This window comes from Anoplopoma fimbria, chromosome 13 (genome assembly GCF_027596085.1).
Source record: "Anoplopoma fimbria isolate UVic2021 breed Golden Eagle Sablefish chromosome 13, Afim_UVic_2022, whole genome shotgun sequence".
NCBI lineage: Eukaryota > Metazoa > Chordata > Actinopteri > Perciformes > Anoplopomatidae > Anoplopoma > Anoplopoma fimbria.
The window spans coordinates 12125091-12145778 of NC_072461.1; the positions used below are offsets into that span (position 1 = coordinate 12125091).

The window sequence follows — 20688 nt, forward strand, 5'->3', positions numbered from 1 at the left end:
AACATTCAACAATCGTACACGGAGAAATCCATCACAGAACAAAAATATATTCCCTTTCTTCCAGCCACAGTAGTCCTCACTGGACCAGAATGCAATGCAGCTTCAAGGCAATTGGCTTTTTGAGCAAAGGCTAGGGCTGCAGACAAACCCCAGTGTTCTAAGAGTGGTCGGCTCGTGAGCAACAAAATATTTTTCTGCTCACAAACCCCTATAAGATTGAAGGTAACAGGCTCACACCCCTTGTTGAAAAGCATTCTGGGAAATGTAGAAGTGAAGTAGATGAGATGAGGTTGAGGGAAAATGATGGTGCATAACATTGTAAGTCGACATATTATAGCAGCTTAACAAGACAGAGAGATGACTCGGGTGAGATATGCAGAGGATAGAAATAACAATCCAGATCGTTTTCCTTTATTCTCAGGGTCCTCGCGCACAGAAAAACTCTATGCAGCTCAAGGCAATTTTGAGAATATCCTGATGAAATATCTACTAAATTGCTTCTTGTTAATCATGAAGGCTTCATCCACCTATTTTCATGCTAACTAAGGCGTACTGAATTACAAAAGCTGACCGGCAATGGCAAAATTAGATAAAATTACCACAAAAGGAATTATGCAGTCTGGAAGCTGAAAGTTTTATCTGTGAATACCTTATATAAATTGTGATGGAAACGCATTGTCCGATAAATAATGACAAAGTCCTGGCACTGCGGGCTCAATTTCAGTGCACAGTCCTTTGAACCAGCCTCTGAACATAAACATAAAATGTTCAAATTTTCACAGATAAAGCTAGATTACGAGTGATGCAAAGCGGGCAACTGAGACAGTTTAACCTAATGATGGAGCTATATGAAATGTTAAGGGATCACCCAAATTATAACAATTTATATTGGGGGGAGTGGGTATAGTATCTAGATCGAATTTCATGAGCTGTTGAGTCATTTCACTCAAAACCACAAATATAAACTTTTCCTCTGGTGGTACCAGAGGAAAAGTCAGGTGATCACCAAAATGAGCAGATTGATTTGCCTGGAACTCATGATTGTTTGTTCCAAGTGGTCTGCCAATCCATACAGTATATGTTGAGATATTTCACTGGATAAAAAGAAGACTTTGGCTAGCTGGTGGCACTATATTAACAGTCAGGGGGTCATTTAAAATAATTTGGAGTTTTTATATTTTAGTCTAGATCCAAGTTTGGGATCAACTGACTGACCCATGACAAACCAACATAGCCATCGCTGGTGCTACACCCTTAGCATGGCTAAGACAATAACGTTGTCAATGCTGTTGGTGGACACATTTGTAACGGAGACACTTCATAACATTTCATAACCTAATTTAAATATTTGTTTGGCATTTCTGTACATTTACAATGATACCATTATATGTATGCATGTATTTATCTGCGATGAGTTCAAATCTGTCCACATGTCTTGCCATCCCATCAATCTGGCTTCTAATATCAACTGGCTGACCATATTTTGATTGTGTTGTTGAGGAACTTTGCACCACTAAAATACAATAAAAAAAAACTTTGCGTTTGTTATTTTCTAATATTGTGGCCTTGGTCTTGTAGAGGGTTAAAAGTTTAAAAATCTAGTTTTAAGACCATATTTATTTTAGCAAATAATGTGCTCTTATAGTGAATAACCCTGAATAAAGTTATCCATCCATTCTAACAGCTTGTCCTTCACAGGGTTCGCAGGGGCCTTCAGCCAATCTCAGTTGGCATTGGTCGAAAGGTTGGGTAGAGCCTAGACAGGTCACCATTATATTATAGGGCTGAGACATTAACACTTTATACACCTTGCATTGCAGTGAGTTTTGGGTGATCAGATTGCATCTGATGGGCTGGACAACATGAGAGAACAGGTGTAAATGCACCCAAAACAAATTGAGGACGAATTGCGATTCGATCAGTCAAACCACCTCTGGAGGTAGTCTGGGACACACTGTGACCACGGTCTTTACAATCCTGCTAATATGATACATAAAGCTGGTGGTTTGCGGGTGTTCAAAAACTCTGACCCAATGCATCAGTAGCAGACAGGAAATGTGTAATCGCTTGCTTGAGCCGTTCAGTTGTTAGATTTCAATTTGACCACCAGAGACAAATTATAATCTGAGGTGTAAATGTAAGCAGGTTAAATCATATCTAGATACAATCTGCATACGATATGAAAAAGTTTTTAATGCAAGGGGTAAAGGGGGTAATAAACACAGACAACCATTCAGACTCACATTCATATCTGGGGCAATTAAGATTCAACAATTATTGTAACCGTCAGCCTCCAAGCATGGACCTAAACATGTTTCAACTCCAAGTCTCCACTTTATGTATTTGGCCATTAGCTAGTGCTGGATTAGAATCAGTAAATTATTTTATGTTTTCAGACTGCACACGATTTGCGTGTGCAAAGTAACAGTTCCAGAGGAACAGACTGCCCAATTTTCAAATGATTTTCTGGTTGATGTTGTTTTTTCGATATTGGGGAAGCTTCTGAAATGTTTGCTTCACAGTTGACAGGTGCTTTCATTAAAATCCTATTTATGATGCGTATGATACCAGTCACTTCATCAAAGAGCTGCATGGTCACATTATTAGTCAAGTGAATCTGTCTGTTGGAGCTTGGATAAGTCGGCACAGCTGTTATTCTTTTTACAGCTATCATTCATGCCTTCTACTCCACTAATAACTCTGCTGATATCTATCTGAGACATGAGAGCGAAAGAAATATGAAGGCAGCTATATATATGAAAAGAATATTACCAAGGCTTAGACCAATATGGGATTAGGATTTGATTCAACAGTGTTTGGGATGTCAGTCCGTAAAGCCTGTAATGAAATCTGTCTCATCCTGCCTTAAGGAGCTGTAGCCAAAGAATTTCATTAGTCTGTCATTCAGTGGGGAGTTCAAGTGTCCCATGATGATCACAAGAATGAAAAACCTGCATGTACAGAATATTGTCCGGCTCAATCTACAGTTACTGCTGTGAAAAAAAAACCTGGACACACTTATCGAACATGAACAGCACTGGAGCATTCCGATCCAACGCTATGTAAGATTTCGCCATATGATGAGGCGATACAAGCAGAACTGCACCCATTTATTTTCTATGGAGCAAGTGAATCACTTCTCAAGGAACTGTGGTTTAGCAAGCAACGCAGGATACACCGGCTATGAAAAAAAAAGAGAGAGGGACGTTTAAGGTCAAAACATTTCAGCCTTATGCAAAGACAGTAAAATTCCTGTAGAAGGCCCATAGTCATTTGCCAAAACAGTGACAAAGGTGTGAACATATCAGTGGAACAGACAGTCATTACTGCAGACTCTACCTCTTTGACATTGGCCTCCAAGATAACAGGTTCAAATAAATGTGTGGCACAAAGTCACAAATGGTTGCTTGTTTACATGGCTTGCTAACACAGAAGCTACTTGCTACTAAGTGAACATTGACACTGCTCACAGCAACAAGCTAATAGATGGTGCCCTGCATTAATTTCTCCTCTAGTAGGTATAAACTGTTAATCAAGAAAATGTCAACACTATACAGTTGGTGCAGTCAATGTTAACACCCTAAATATGGTAACCCATCGTCCTGACAACAGATAAGCTGCTGGGGGACAGGGGCTATATTTCTGGGGGTTCCGGTGAAGAGAGTGGATATCCGGGCCATGACTGTCTTTTCCATGCGCTGCTTGTTGTTTACAGTCTGATTGGCAACGTGAGACGCTTGAATGGAGTTGGAGTTGCAAGTCTACATCTATGACCAGAATGTTTCACAAGTTGCCAGTTGACAAGCTAATTTTAAACCAACGGAAAAGCTAAATCCTTGTTTGACAATAGCTGATGGGTTCCAAGATGGCCTTTTGGCCAATGCTTTCCTCCTCTTTTGCGCTTCACATAGAGTGTTTTCTTTCATTCAACCAAAGCCTCCTCCAATGTGATTGGTCAATACTACCTCGGAGTACAAACAGAAACCAAAACACCTCCGGTACAAAATAATATCCTTTTGCTCGCAGACATAAAAGCAGATTCGCTTTATAGATACGAACTCACCTTTATAAAATATATTACCAACTGCTCAGACTTTAACTGTAGCAAGCTTTCCTCGTCCACAGAATCTTGGTTTCAACTTGCACAGAAGCTTCTATTTCAGCCGTCTACAGCAAATTTGGGTACATTTGGGAACATTACTGCCGACTTGCATCTTTTTATTATTTGTTAAATGCAATTGGGCCGCCCTTAAAATTTGCCTCACAATAAGTCTAAACAAACCATAAAGCTGCATTAACTCCTGATATCTGGCTGCTAATTGCTGTACTATGTACGCCTGCTAGTTGCTAACTGTGTTGGTCTTCTGTTTGGTGCTAGCCAGATGGTATGCATTGGGTTTTTCAGAGCTTTAATTGCTAAAAACTGCAAGTGAATACTTTTACTTTAACAATGTCCCTCTATTATACATTCATGCATACATAGACCACTGAAATCAATTTTTTTTTTTTAAAAACCTAAAATTAGGATTTCCAGTTTCTGATATTCAGAGGCTGAAAACAAATTGACATCCTATGTTCACCTTTCCAAACTTCTGTTTGATGCCACTCGATGGTCGACATGATTAAGATTCACGTCAGCCTCAGGAGATCAGTAAACTGGATGTAGGTGGGTTTTTCTCAATTCCATCCCCTGAAGTAAACTCTGTCCTATATCCTATTGTGAAGAAACTCTCAGCACCTCCTCCCACGGTTGCCTAAAAATCCTCCCTGTCTCACCAAATCTGGGAGACACTCATCGGGGTGCCTTCGGGGAGAGAACAGGCTGATCCCCTGGGTGCTGGGTGTGGAGCAGTTCCCCTCCCACCCATAAGTCCCGAACAACGGGTGGGAGCCGTCACTCATCGGCGCCGCCTCTCTTGGCGCTTCCCTAATCATGATTACTGCCTCGAACCCAGGAGTGTGAGAGGAAATCAGCATACACCTGACTCTATCAGGGGAGAAACTCTTTATCCTTGTTTTTTCTTAAAGCAGAGACGTGTTTATGCTGTTAAGACTCACACGCATTCTCCTTTATGTGATTTTAATTGAGGCAGTTAAGCCTCCCTTGGAGGAATCTGGCTATTAAGCGCTCGGAGTTGCACACAAACATGTACCTGTATAGAACAACCCTGTGTTCTATAGTTGCCGATGAAGCAGAGGGAAAGGGAAGTGGGGAGAGAAAAAAAAATCATTGACCTTTCTTTCCAGCATACGTGGAGTGTGAATGTTGTCATCGGTGAGCAGCGGGCGGACAAAGCTTGTGCCTTCATACACTGCAGAAGCCGTATCGCATGTGTTTGTGTGTGTGTGGGGGAGTGAGTGGTATGTGGGTGTATGTGGTAAGTATTTATCTGTTTGTATGAGAGTTAATGTACATTGTGTGTGTGGCTCAGCCATCTGGGTATGTACATAGTCCGTTATTTGTACTGCCTGTATTGGTATTGCATGTACGCATATGTACATAATGGGACTACGTTTGTGTGTGAGGGTGTGTGCAATGAGCGTGTGCTTGATAATTGGATTACGTATTGGTTGTACTTATTCATGCATGTCTGTTGGTGCACGTATGTGTGTTTATGTTGCGTTAACGGTGTGTGTCTTTGAATATTTTAGAATATATATGAAGTCAGTGTATTTGTTGGTGTGTGAAGGTTTGACTAAAGCAGATAAACGGCTGCAGACCTCACCTGCCAAGTAGCCCACGGCAGCAAGTTGGAGCTTTGTCGCATGTGTGTGTTTGTGTGGGGGTCAGGATGGGGTTGCCGGGTGGACGGAGGGCTGGGCTCGTCGGCGACACCTTACCACCCTTCTAGCTACTCCACTGCCGCAGCCTCACCTCGCTTTTCACAGGGCGGTGCGTATATCTCAGGCTGAAACATAATGGCCTCTAAAGCCGGGATTGATGTTATCTTTGCCACGGGGTTGCTTTGTGAGCCAGTTAATGGGGTTGTTAACCGAATGTGGCCCGGACAATACACCTCACACACGCATACACACACATATACGCACACACCATCCTATTACCCCTATAGACTCCTGGGGGGGGGGGGGGCATTATAACTTTTTATTTTTTTCCCTAGAAATGATTTTATTTAGCCTCCCCACATGTTTGCTGCCAGGGCTGGGAACTAGGCTGTAAAGGTTTTTTTTTTAACGAGAGAGAAAGGAACACTTTGACGCTACTGAAGAGTCAGCGGATTTGGCTACAATACCTGAGCCGTCACAGGAGTATCGATGCATGCGCTAGATTTTTTATTTCCAATTTGGACCCTTGGGACGGAGCTCGGTGACACTTACCTATGAAAGATAAGATGCAGAATGACTCCGGGAGCCTCTCTGTGCTGCATGATTCCAGCAAAACAAAACTCAGGACTTAAAGGTTTGCATTTTGCTATTATCTGATAGTTGACAGTGTGGATATAGACCGGAACTTGGGTCTAGAAATAGGGGGTATGACACAAAATTAAGTTCCCCCCACCAGCTCTTTTGGGACATCTCCCATGGCATGTGGGATACCTCATTCCTTCTGGCATGTTCTGTACCGCAGCGTCCTCCCAGCTGGACATGCCTGTATTACCTCCACAGCGATGGGTCCTTGAGGCCCTCCCATCCCAAAGGGAGCAATTCGCCAATTCCCGGAAGAAGTCCTTGGAATTAGAAAATGCTAACCCCCAACCTGCTTAACTCCGTTGCAAATGACACCTGAATCTCGAAGCAGGACCATATGATATGCAAATATGCATATGATATGCAACCCTGAGGCCCCTTACCAGACTACTCCCCACACCTTGGCTGCTCCTCGAGATTCTGCCCATGAAAATCACCAACTGAATTAGTGAGGGCACAACCTTGGCGTAGCCTAACGCCCACACATTTAACTTCCTGCGGAGAATCCAGACACAACTGTCACTCCGATGGGCCACGTGCGGCATTAACTGCAGTCTTATCTTCCAAAAATTATCCTAAGTCTTTGCCTAACCACCTTTTCTTCATGGAAAACGTCATGATGTCAAGGAAAGATGTGAAGGAGAGTTAATAAGGACTTGCGAAAAGAGAACCGCGGTGCTAAGAGAATCAGACTTACACTTAGGCTACGTAATTATTCGACGGCGGATGCCATTGACATGCGTTGCTTTATATGTTGCAAGCAAAAATATGTATCAAATATGGGTAGGCTGATAGATACCCAAGTCATGTTTTGATGATCAATACCAAACAAGATATCACATAACAAGAACAAGGATTTATCGGACAGCATTGTCTCCTTTCCTTTCCTAAAGGATGTTCTAGCCCACCTTATTCTAAAAGGAGATACGAAAGGAAGCATTGAAACATCTTTCCTTAGCATTAAGAGAATACCACCAGCTCTTATCCCAGCTGCCAAATAATACTTCCAGGTCATTTCACTCAGTTAGGAACCTTCCCAAGCAAAATAAAACCTATTCAACAGCAGCCGTGGACCATATGGCCTGTATGGCCCCAGTACCCCGTCCCATCAAGTTCACTGTTTTCCCTCTCTGCTCATCTGGCAGAGCTGTACCAGTATTATAGCAACAAAATGACTTGCACTTGCAGAGAAAATGAAATTAAGGCAGGTGTAATCTAGACAAATTCTGCTCTAAAAACAAAGGAGCCTAGTCCTAATGATTAGAATTAATGTGCTCAATATGTTGTAGTACAAAAAGTTTCAGAGATGTTTCCTGAAGCAGAAACAGAAAAGGGATGAATTTGGGAACTGAAGTTAGTGATGATGATTTTTCACTTGAGTGGGTCGGCTTGGTGTATCAATCTGCATTTAACTCCCCATCCACACACAGATAGAGAATCACAAAACAAATTGTCCTTGTTCTTTGTTTATGAGCCACTCTAGTTCTAATTGCTCCTGTTTCCCACCCTCGCTGCATAGTGTCACTTCTGTTCTCGCCCGTCTCATAACACTGCAAGGTGTGTCGGTTGTTAGCGGTATGTTTTGGGTTTGTCAGGCTTGATTTCACATTTTGCAGGCCTGAAATTGGGTATCATTTCAAAGAGACACAGCTGTGGGTTGGGACTGTCTCTGGTTACAGTGGGCACAGGGCCTAATGGAGTTGGGAGATAAAAGTTCTCTTTTCTGGAGGGAACAAGAAATGATGTGCTATCAAATATCCTTCCCCAAAAAGATTGGTGAAGTAGACTCTAATGGCTCCATGCACATGCATATATGTGTGTGTGTACTGTATGTCTGTGTGCCTGGGTTCTTGTGTGCAAGCCAGTTTTGCCAGTATGCAATATGAATGTGGGCAGAGTGCAATGGTGGCTAATTCTGGGATGCATTTTGAACAAAGCCTCGCTGCTTTAAGTGCTCTGGTTACCAACCAGCGGGGGGAATTTTCAGAATAATACCTGCAGGATTCCTCTGTCAGCATTAAGTCCTGGTGTGGAAGCCAGGCCTACTTGGCGAGCCGGAGCGGACGTAATGAGACCCTGATGGAGGATGATGCTAATGTGCAAATGCTGTTCTGAGATCTGAAGTGTAGTGTTCTGAGTTCTACTTGAAAGAATTCTGCTGTGGCTCTTACGGCATGTGTAGGTGGCACACAAGTGCAGGCAAGCACATGGGCAAGGAAGATGAAACAGAATATCATAATGGTTATTAGGCTTTGCAAGATAGGCCTTTCAGTATCAAGATTTTTTTTACTGATGACGTACAGCTTGAAAATTTTTAGAATTTATTAGAATCCTATTTCATGCACTATTCTGTTTTGAGCATTAGCTAAGGGCTTCCAGTGAACACCATCATTTCTTTCGATGACGGTTAATGATAGTGGTACATGTGATTGGGTGTTGTTAAAGTGATTGTGAACACTTGAATTTAACCTGTTATGAGAAGCATTGAAACAAAACGGCACATATTTAAAGAGTTATTTTAATGCAGGACTTTTTGTAGTTTGGCAAAACTAGTCGTCAAGTTTACTGCACTTACGTTTAAACTGATTTCAAATAAAGTAGTTTAGGTAATCTGCCTAAACTGTCGGTTAAATTGTCTCTGATTGTCTGACTGCTCATGTTTCTTGCACAATTAGACTTCATTGTAGTGTCACTATGTTCCAAGATCCAAGCAATTACTGATAGAATTGATGGCCAAAACTGCAAAGATATGAATGCTCATGTTTATCAGATGAACCTTTTTGTTCGAAAGAGAGCAACATCTGAAGTACAGCGTAACATCTGAAGTACAGCGTAGAGAGATCAAACTACAGCTTGCTTCCAAATGCTTTATTACATTCTACATTTCCACTACTGTAATCATATTGTATTTGATATATTAATTTTCAGTTTACTGTGTTAATAATCCGGTGTTTGCCTGGCAACAATATCTGCAATTGTTTGACTACTGAATGCAGCTAAATTGCAGATTGCAGTGATGACTGTTCACCAGCCAATTTCAAAATAAGCTTTTTGCATGAATACATAGAAATTAAAATGATAAACAATTGGACTCAAATTTGATTGGGTAATGTCAATACTAATGTAATATTATGTCAATGGACAGAATTGGAGTGCTTACTGATAAGCAGTATACATGTTCAGGTTTTGCAAATTGAACTGTATACATGATATGTATGGCTTTTTGCTAGATCAGAAAACATCTTTAGAAACATATAATGGAACCTGCGGCAGCATGTTAGCTTTATTTCCATATCGGCTTGCAGTGCAGCCGACCATTACAACCAGTAGAGATAAGAGCACCTGTCCATTGCGTGTTGTATGCATCAGTAATGGGGATCTGCATAGCTCCTGAAAGGTATCAAAAAGAAGATGACACAGTGGACACAGAGTTGCTGCTTATCACAGAAACATGCTAATAAAAACCAGCTGTACATAGAGAGCATGATAAATTCACCGACGGATATAACCACATGAGGTGAAGCTAATTAGCATCTGTTCTTTTCAGTCTTTTTTTCTAAACCAGCCAGAAAGGTTTATCCAGTAGAAAAGAGGCTCTGAACGATGGTCGGTACCTGTCAACCCACTAAGTCAACCGCCACCACCACCATCACCATCACCATCATCATTTATAGGTTGACTGGAGGTGAGCAGCAATTTCAAACCCTGCTTCAATGCTTCCAACACAGGGAAGCTAACAGCTGAAGGTGGCGTCAAACCTCTACCCTAAACCCTTTAATTACTCACCAACCATGTTAATGTAAATGCACAGGCTAATGGAGATAGGATGATAAAACGGCAACAGAGTGATGAAAGACCATTGTAGAGTATTTAGAATTCATCCTTTGCTAAGTCCCTTGAACGCAGAATGGCCAATCATATCGGAGCATTCATTTCAGATTTTCTTTATCTTCAGGCTGGTTTTGTGGACTTTAGGATGATGTGTTTTTATAGGCAAACCGAAAGATAGCATCACATCAGTTCCTTCGACAAAAAGCCAATTGGATTTTCCTTTTGGATATTGGATTATTGCAGAGAATAAACCCTGTGGCAAAAAAAAATATTCATGATACTTTTTGATCAGTAAGATAATCTTCACAAATGTAAACCACTTTCATGATTATTTTAAGCGATTTGAAAATACAATCGCCAGAGGTTAAAAAGCTCACCAGCTCACCAGCATTAACATAAAGGCGGACTACTGTTTGGCGTGATGATGTTTAGTAGTGTCATTAAGCCACTTGTTATCTAGTAAAGTAAAAGCTTTAATATTCACAAGTGGGGTATTTACTAACGTTATTTTTGCCATACAAGCAAATGTTAATATCTCTATCTCAACCACAAACCTTATTTCAGGAATTCATTCCTGAATGACAATTCATTCAAAACGACATAGACTCTGAGATGAGGGAACCGGAAATGCAAAATATTGCCACGTTTTAGGACTCATTCCTGCAGCACACTGAAGTGGAACTTGTTTCCCGGAGAGGTTGGAAGGAGATACATTTCCTGAAAATTAAGTTTCTACTTAAAAACCTCACAATCTAACCAAAGCAGAATAAGGGACACAATTATGGTTAGCCAGCATTTCTATGCTACGCTAGCTACTGAAGGTATAGCCTAGTGAATGTCTACACATGCTGCTCTTCTTTTTAATGATAGTGAATAAAGACCTAACCTGCTTAAGAATACTCTTCATTTCATTGTCTTCTGTCTTGATCACCAGGTAATCTGTAGGCTTTGGCTTCTTTCTTTAGCTTTCTAACTTGTTTTTCACTGCTGAAACAGTCAGCCATTCTGGATAAATTCTTTAAACAAATATTGTAGATATCTCTGTCCGCCTCTCTCTGAAATACCTTTTGGTCGTCCAAAACGTAGATATTTCTCCACGGAGTGCAGTTAGTGATAGTGTGGGCTCCATGCAAGCTCCGACAGCTTGACAGACAACAAAGGAGCGTACTTAGCAAAGGGTCAAATGTTTTGTGTCATTCCAAAAATTGTATTTTCTTTGATTAACTTGCAAAGCTTGTGGCATTCGGACTTTCAGACAGTAAGTGACTCCCTTCTTATAGATATGTTAGATCTATTTGATATGCATTCGAGCGTCACCCAAAGGCATAAATTCCACTGATTTCATAGTTTCTATTTAATTTAATTCGCTGAAAGACCACCAAACAACTGTGTCCCCTTACTGTCCAGACGCTCAAATCCAGATGGGAGAAGCTCTGAGTTGATTAAAATGTTAAAATGCTCATCTTAGTCGCCTTCAGCTATTGCCGTGTGCTCACAGCAATTAAGCCTTACAAGCAGGAGTGAGTGATTTACAGACTTCGACACAGATTTTGCAATTAGCATCATACAAGCTGCTTGATGAAGATTGTCAGAGCTTTATGCAGCTTGTAAGGAAGACCTGCAGGTACTACTCGGGACTGAAAAATATTCCATTGCTCCTCTGCTTTTCCCAGGCAAAAATTAATTCAGCTGTTTTCATTTACGGACAATTCTCCCTAAAAAGACTAAAAATTAGCTTAAAAAATGGTCCTCTGAGTATTTGTCAAAAAGACTTTCATATATAAAATAATGACAATTCTATCAAAAGGTAATTATCAGGGATTATTTGGTCAGCGCGTTATGATGCAGGCATTTACGTGTTTTTGCCTACTTATTTTATTATGGAAAGTGTGAATTTAATCAGATTTTATTATTCTTGATATTTCCGGTGTTGCTGCTTGCAGCGTTGCCTAGGGGCGTGCCCCCTGGGAAAGCATGCCTGCTCGGAGCGGCCCGATTGATTGGCCCATGGATGTGCTGCAGGCAGCGTTGTCGAGAAAACGCTCATCGTTTGTTGGCTCCAGGAAAAAGAAGACGACCCGGGTCGTGATGTTAGTTTATCAAGCATCCCGCTACAAAAGTGAACTGCATTTTGATGAGTAGCAACTGCAAAGGCTTGCTGCAGACAACATGCTCGGCCCTTAGAGATATCGCTTGTTTATTCAGAGTTCATCAATATTGATCGTATCGCCTGTTCAAATTGCTTCGATTTAGAACTGCACATTCGTGGGTCCCCAGCAATACACCCGCCAAGTGTGAAGTTAATCGGGATGAATGGCTCTGGAGATATGTGAAGGACATATTATTTCAGTTATACATATAGCTATTATTACAGGTCATCGCCATAGGGAATAAAGCAGAGATCTTAGAGATTGTACCCTAAAAGCAAAAAACTTCATCACTGTCTTCATCACTGCTAACTTTTTTACTATCATCACTTTTGTTCAGCAAGATAATCTTCTAAATGAACACCACTTTTATAACTTTTGTATTAAAAAGTGTTAGGCTATAAACAAACTACACTATGGTCGTAGTGCGAGAATACACAATCAGGATGTTAAGGCTGACTAGTCGGCATGATGGCTCTATGTTGGCTTATTTAGCCACTTGTTAGCTAGCGGCCTTTTTTAAGACAAATAAAGCTTCAAAATTCTCGAGAGGGGTATTTACTAATGTGTTTTTATATCTTAGAACAATCGATAAATTCTCTTAATGACAGACCTTATTTATGGAAAAAAAATATAAAAAAAAGACTGCTTGGTTAAGTTGAGGAGATGTCAAGCTCCCTCTGCCTTATTTACTGAGAGACCAAAATCATTATTTATGTGACTGCATGAGTTTGTTTTTTCAAATGTAGGTCACTTTAAGTGTTTGAGCAAACAAGCTGTCATTTTTTCTGGTAAGGATTGTCTCCTTTTGTTATGTGGGTGAATCATTTTAGCCAAGCTTCCCTCCCATACAGAGTCTGACAGAATATTCTGCTGCAAGCTTTGCCATAATTACCGATCAACCTATTAACTCCTTGACAATATGGGTTTTCTTCCATTTCTTCCCAAATTTATGTGTTAGCAGGATCTGTATTGTGTTGGTAGATATATTTTTAAAAAATGTCCAAATCTATCTAACCAGAAAATGGCATATTTAAAAGAAAGCATCCTCCCCACTGGCCAAAATACATTAGGAAAAGGGTGAACATTTAATTTTAGAAATTATTTCACCACTCCTAACTTCTCCATGCTGACATCACAAGGGGTAAAACTTTCTTGTGCAGTACAGTCTGTGCCAGCCACCTGTGGCACTGACGGATGCCCTGATAATGGCTTTCTTTGAGTAAACACAGATTTCAAAGATATTGTATTTTAAATAAGATTTTACTTACGTCCCTTACTAGCTCCTTTTGCAGCAATAGATAAGTTAATGACCATAGATGCATTCATATTTCAAATTCTTTGAGCTGTCTCTTGAGAATAGAAATCATTTGAAGGCACTCATATCTTGCCCCATATTAATCAAAACAAGTCCATTCGATGGTTGTCTTTATCTCAGTTACAGTGCAACCAGGAACTGCTAGGCGCTAATGGGACAAGACCTTTAATGGTACACATTAACAAAAACTGGTTCACTTATAAACTGTGATCTGTAGGCTTTAGCTTCTATCTTTATCTTTTTAACCTGTTTTTGATGCTGAATCTGTTTGACCCCCTTGATATACCCTTAAAACACACATTGTTTACCATTCTCTCTGCTTCTATCTGAAATCAATTTTTTGTTTTTCCAGAAATAAGATTAAGGAGTGGATTTAGTGATAGTGTGGGCTCCCTAGTAGCTCTGACAGCTTGATGAAGCAGCAGTGGGAGGCAGGGCTCAGCAGGTCAATTACAATTTTATGATGCATCAAGTAAAACTTTAATAAAAACTATAACTATAACTCTTGTTCCAATTTAGATATGAAATACATTTTGCTGTGCCGAGGCTTTTTTTTATCTCACGTGATGTATTACAGGAAATGACCTCACCGTCGGTGCCACCAAGTGTTGTTGGAGAGACTTCTGATACAACAGAGAAAAGAGCAGAGGCAAAAACAATCAATACCGATTCTAATTAAAAAACAAATGTAACAGACAGAAATATCCTCTGTCTGGTTTCTCTGTCTTAGTGATGGATCAATGTAGCTGGCAAAATACTCTACAAATAAAGTCCTGGCTTGCTAATCTTTTTCAAGTAAAATGACTAAGGTATTGGCATCAAAATAAAATAACTAATTGTGCTGAGTGGACCATCTCAGAATCATATTATATTACTGGAATTGAATGAATGATGCATTAATGGGTACATCACATTAATGTTGTAGTTGGTAAAGACTTTCTATTCTGCTGGGTGGCTAAATCTATAAAACCACAAGATAATGTATTAGCTGAAATATATTTCTTATTATTAATCTTCAAAGTAGAAATAGAAAACAGAAAACTATAGCAATATCAAATTAAATAGTAACGTTTCTCATTTTTTATTGAAGGAAAAAAAATTGTATAAGACAAGGAATAAGCTTAGTTTTTTTGAATAAAACGGTGTAGATGAGCTTTTTTCTTTTTACCCGATTAATAATCGATTCAACAAAGTAATAATGTCAGATTAATTGTTTATCCAAATAGTTTTTTTGAAACTAAAGTGTAAGGGAATAACAGTATTACACTGCCACTTTTGTGCAAAATATTTAAAATATGGAATATATACATTTTAAACTGAGAAGTTTTTTATTTCATGAAAAGTGTCCTAGAATAGAGTCCTAGAATGTCTCTATATTCACATTTCCGTTTCATTGTTTATAGGTTTTGGTTCTCCATATCCTGTAAACGTTGTGGATAATACCTGGTCAATGGTACTTTTTTTTTGGTACCACTTGAGGTCCTATGCGAACTGAGCCAATTCTAGAAGGTGGAGCTAAAATACTGCAGATCACTGATTGGTCAGCGAGAATCGTGCAAATCACACAAACCCGCCATTTCTAAATAGCCAAGCTACCATCAGTAGGGACAATATTTTGATCCACCCAGATTTCACAAAATGCAGCCCACAAAACAAGTGCAGACGTTCTTCTGTTTGGTCACATTGAAGATAAAGCCACGTGAATTTTGCACGGCATTGCTATGGCGATCAGCCGAGAATCCTACCTTGAGTCAAGGTCAAGTTTAGCCGAATTAGGCAGTAGAAATGAAGCATTTTTGTACCACTTACATGCCAAATGATGACATTTCTGAATGCCCTAACTTATCCTGAAGATAAGAATATATGGCTACAACAGCCACCTATGATGTAGAGACTATGCTTAAGGACTGTAAATGACAGGAGTAAGAAATAAGCTGAAAAGAGAGGGGGTTAATGTGACATTAAACAGATATTTAAATGACACATCACCTTTAAAATGAGGGCAGGGCCTTTCAAGTGAGGGTGATAGAGTCTAATACTGAGCTCTCACTTTCCCTCTGCTTCAAAGCCAATGGACCAGTATTTTGCGTTTGCCAGTGCATTGAGCAGATATTGCCATTTTCTGAAAAGTCTAATATTGATCTATGGGGCTGCTCCCCATTCCAATTTTACCTTTATTGGATGGTTAACAGAAGAGAACCAGAGGGAATATATGCTGGGAGTGAAAGATGACATGGGACAAAAGTTTTCCTCTGAACTCAAACCCATGAAGTCGAAACTTTTTAAGCAGAAATGATCCTAATGCAACATTTTAATGAATTTCTTGTCACCCACATCCAATTTAATAAACTAGACGGTGGCACTTTCCTCTTCGCTGGGATCAGAACAGACAAAACTTTGTTCTTATTTCAGCCCTCTTGCCAGTCTTCCTCGGAGTGATTCAGCCATTTTTGGATGGATTCATCAAATGATTCAGGAAACGGCGAAGAGCAAGGAGGGGAATGGGGAGGAGAACAGATCAAGTGGTTTACTCTAATGAGCCCTGTCAACTGTATTCTGCCTATAAACAAATAGGGCTGACAGATGACACAGTTGCAGCACTTGTCTCCATCTCGCCAGCAAACCACCTGTCTACGTTGTTTTTGGACACCAGGAAATGTCGCTCTGTTGAGAAGGCTTACCGCTGCCATCTCTCTCTCTCTCTCTCTCTCTCTCTCTCTCCATCACTCTCTCTTCTCTCTTCTCTTCTCATTCTCCAAAACACAGGTTCACACTTTTTAGGGCATCATGGAAAGTCATTAGACATTATTTTCTCCGCTGTCTCTCCTCCCACACGTACACTTGCCAGCTCTCTGCCGCTGCTCGAGAAATTATGAATTATGCTTGTGTCCCTGACTCTACAGGGGCTGCGACTAGGAAGCACCAACCATACAGCTGCTGCTTTGTTTATTCCTCTTTAAGTGGCCTTTTTCTCTTTTTTTTTCGCCAGGCCTGTCAATCATGATTTAAACTACCCCGGTCGCCAACGACACCGCAGTGCACCATATTACAATGAACGGCCTAATTTGTATCAGCTCCTCACAACTTGTCAACCGTGTTTGGTGTGACAAAAAAAAGCAAGAAGCCCACTTTTCTGTTGTTGCCATTTACACCCGGCACAGTGAAGACCGCCCACCACGAAATGCTCTCCATTTCTTAATTTCACTGTGAACAACCAGCGTGGATCCATTGCCGCAGCCTCGCTGCCAGTCACTCCGGTTTAATTGGTATTCATTCCGAAGTCTGCTCAGCGCTCCGCAAGCTGTGCAGCCGCAGTATGAGGCTGTTTGACTTTAGTAAGAGCATGTCAGATTAAAGTGTTATTTATCAGAGAGGTTGTATTCACAAAAGGCAAAAGAGTCAGGGATGGAGGGTTTTGGGTATTGGTCTTTGGCAGTCCCCAGCACATTGTGCATCCCTTGCTTTTAATCCAGCTGTGGCCTGCAGGCTGCAAAGGGCTCTGAGGAGCCGTGAGAAAACACATGTGACAGCCCCTAAACCAAGGACTCAGATTAAAACTGGTTGCTGTATACCCATCTGAAGCTATATGACAGGGTGACGAAGACTTTCAACTGGGGGGAGCATGTTGCCTAAGAGGATTTTCAAATAAAGGGTTTTCTTCTTCTTCTCTAATGCATTCAATACAATACAGTCAGAGCGTTGTGCCAAGTGCTGTGTTCGCATGCCTTTTGTGTTACATAATATGTTGTATTATCCTTTTGTCGCTTGCACAGCGAAGCCTACGTATGCTGTTTGAAGTGGTTAAGTGTGGTTCAAATTATTAATGCTAATTCTGCTACAGCTGATTTAGCTCTCCTCTTGTTAGCGGCGTTGAGCACTCACAACATACAGTAGCCCCGGGGGACTGTGTTTCTGCCAATTTCCTTACTGATGCTCTCAGAGCTCAGCCGAGGGTGGGGGGGGGTTTGCACTGATAAAGGAAGTGTGTCAGCCTTGTAGACGTATCGTGGTATTGATTAAGGATTTTGTAAGGACCCTTATTTAGAATGCAGGGCTTTCCTATTTCAGTTTGCCCCATTAACTGCGTATGCCGACAAAAATGCCTAGACCCAGTCTAAAAAATGCATCTTTAAGACCTGACCCAACTGAACCTGACCCCATTTGAAATCCCATCCCAACCCAACGTCCTAAGCCATATTCTTGCCATGCTAATGGCATGGCTGCTTAGGCATGGCAATGGCTTAACAAATTGAAATTCAAGCCTGATTTCGCAGAAATATGTGAAATGACCACAACCTCTTAATTATGCATTAAGAGGTGAGGGCACGTAATATGTTAGAATTACAAACCAGAGCCACGGAAAGATTGCCAATGAGAAGTCAACTACGATCCCTTTTCAGGTTTTCAGGTTCCACAGAAATACATTTTAATCAAAGTCCACCTAGGTAGTAGTTTGGGGTGGACAGGTGGGTCAAACATGACCAGTGTTCCTGTCTCAATTTTAACCAATAGTTATTCTTGACTCATTTTAAAATTACGTGATAACTTTGGTGATCCTCTGACTTCAGCACCATAACCAGGTCAAATTTAAATGACTCCAACACTCAAAATAATGTGCTTGCTTTGGGAAGACTTTCGGACAAATATAAAATAACTCTCAAAAATGACAATAACACATGTTAGACAAACACAGCAAATGGCATTTCTAAATCAATTACATTGAAAAGAATTAAACCCCAACCCAGACCAAAGTGATAAGCAACAAAATGGACCAAACCTGAACCAAACTCAATGCATTGTTGAGAACCAACCATGCTAACAAAATCCAAACCCGACCTTATGCTTTATATAACAGAAGGGCCCAGTCCCAACCAGAAACCTGATGCTTCTGAAGCTGTTGGATTCAGGTCCCAGTAGCAGGCTCTAACTATTTTATCTTCTCTGTTGTTCCAGGGCTGAAGGTGCGTGAGGTGATGATAAATGTGTCCCGTCAGCAGGTGGAGGATTTCCACGGACCCGAGGACTACTGGTGTCTCTGCGTGGCCTGGAGCCACCTGGGCACCTCCAAGAGTCGCAAGGCTACTGTACGCATCGCCTGTGAGTATGGAAACACCTCAGCAACGGGTACTGTGGCAGCTCTATCACAAAGCTTTCTGTTGCTGCATTTGGCTATATGAAATAAATAAGCATGAAAAGTCTTAGTGAAAAGAGAGTAATCTTATGAGATGGATGTGTTACCAAAATTAAGCTAATGTCTTTGGAAACTTTTGATGCAACAAAAGCTTATGAGCGTTGAGATTGGCCTCCTGAAGTCCTGACGTTGTACAATTAATATTAGAGGAAATAAATGTAGCTCATATGAGTACAGAGACCGGACAGAACTCGCATTAATGTATCTGAACAATAGACTCTCTATGATATAAACAATAAAGTCGCTGTCTTATTTATACCGAGTTGACATTATGTTGAGTGTTGTTGGAGCAGCTACATTGTTAGCATAGCCTAGCACTGATCAATCTGAACTCTTTAACTTTTTTACAAATATGCTTCACTATGTAGTTATTTAGGCAGTATTTTGATCCATGTATTGCAATCACAGTACCATTTAGTTTATTTGGGGTTCTAACTGCTGTAGTAAACCACATTCATTTAGCTGACATGTGACATACTAGATATAGTGAATACAGCTCGGTGTGGGCCTCTAGATAAACAGACAGCATTTGGTTTTCCAACGCATTTGGGACTTTCACACCATGCACATATTAGCAATAAGCCTGGCCAAAAGCAATAGTGTTTTTGAAAAGTTATTGGTATCCATGGAGGCAAGCCATATGGAGGTGAAATTAGCTATTGCATAAATCAAATGTATTTACACCAAGATATATATAAATTGATGAGATACAGTAGGCTTAAGGAAATTGAGATGTACAGCACATGTATAGTCTTCGGAACACTCAAAGAGCTCAACACTACAGGTCATTCACCCATTCATACACTGATGGCATGGGCTACCATACAAAATGTCCTTTGTCCTTATTTTTTTAGCTACAGTATGCACATCTGCTCTATGTCCCGTGCTTTGCTGTAAAAAGAAAATCAACATCCTAAAAGGTTAAGTGACAGCCATGTAAAATACCTAGAATAATTGGCTGGATACTGTTTTTTGTGAGATAATAACATAAAAATAAAACAAAACAGACACAATATAAAGCCATCAAGTGCGGTGAAGGATGTCAGTCCCTGGTATATACATAAACTTTTTTATGTTATAGATTTTCCCCTGGAGGTCCAAGAAGTATTATGATCATGCAGAATGACAGTCACCCAGTTTGATTTACAGCATATATCCATGGGTTTTCTTTATCCTCTAGTAGCCTGGAGCCTGGAACAAGACCACTTTTTTCAATTTTATCCTTTGGTTTTCGACCAAACTATGTGAACACAGCAAGCCGACATTATCTGAGCAGAAAATGAATCAGATGTATCAGTGGTGAAATAATCTATTCCCAGGAACGAATGCTGTCTAATCAGGTTTCGACGCAATCAGCTATTCACAGCCCACTGTTGTCCGAATCCAATACCGCTACCAGATGGTGTTATAGGTTATCTTAAAGCCCTCTTCTGTGTTCACGCTGCACTCCAACTGTTTCTACTTGATTTCTGATGCCGCCCTGGAGAAATCTGAGAGATATCACACACATCAAGAAAGTATTTTCTTGTCCTTTGAAGAAAGTAAGAATTGGACTTCATGGTCAATGATGTGATGTTAACATCTTTATCTGCTAGGATTTGCATATCATTCAATTTGCATTTACCTTACATGCCAGCTGAACTGAGGCACTATTATAGAGTTTCCCTCCTACATCCCTACATGCAGGGAATCTCTCATGATCCTACATGAAACCCAATCATGTTGAAACGATCTATCAAAGGCAGTTTTGAAAATGGTAAGAATAGGATCCGTCA

At 40.5% G+C, this 20688-nt stretch overlaps 1 protein-coding gene across 1 annotated transcript in view; it reads left to right on the forward strand.

The window, feature by feature from the left end:
- Positions 1-20688, forward strand: part of unc5db (unc-5 netrin receptor Db) — a 195478-nt gene that overhangs the window by 93417 nt on the left and 81373 nt on the right. Inside the window, exon 3 of the mRNA XM_054610379.1 lies at positions 18676-18819. Coding sequence (XP_054466354.1) covers positions 18676-18819 — 144 coding nt within the window. The remainder of the gene's footprint in view (positions 1-18675; positions 18820-20688) is intronic.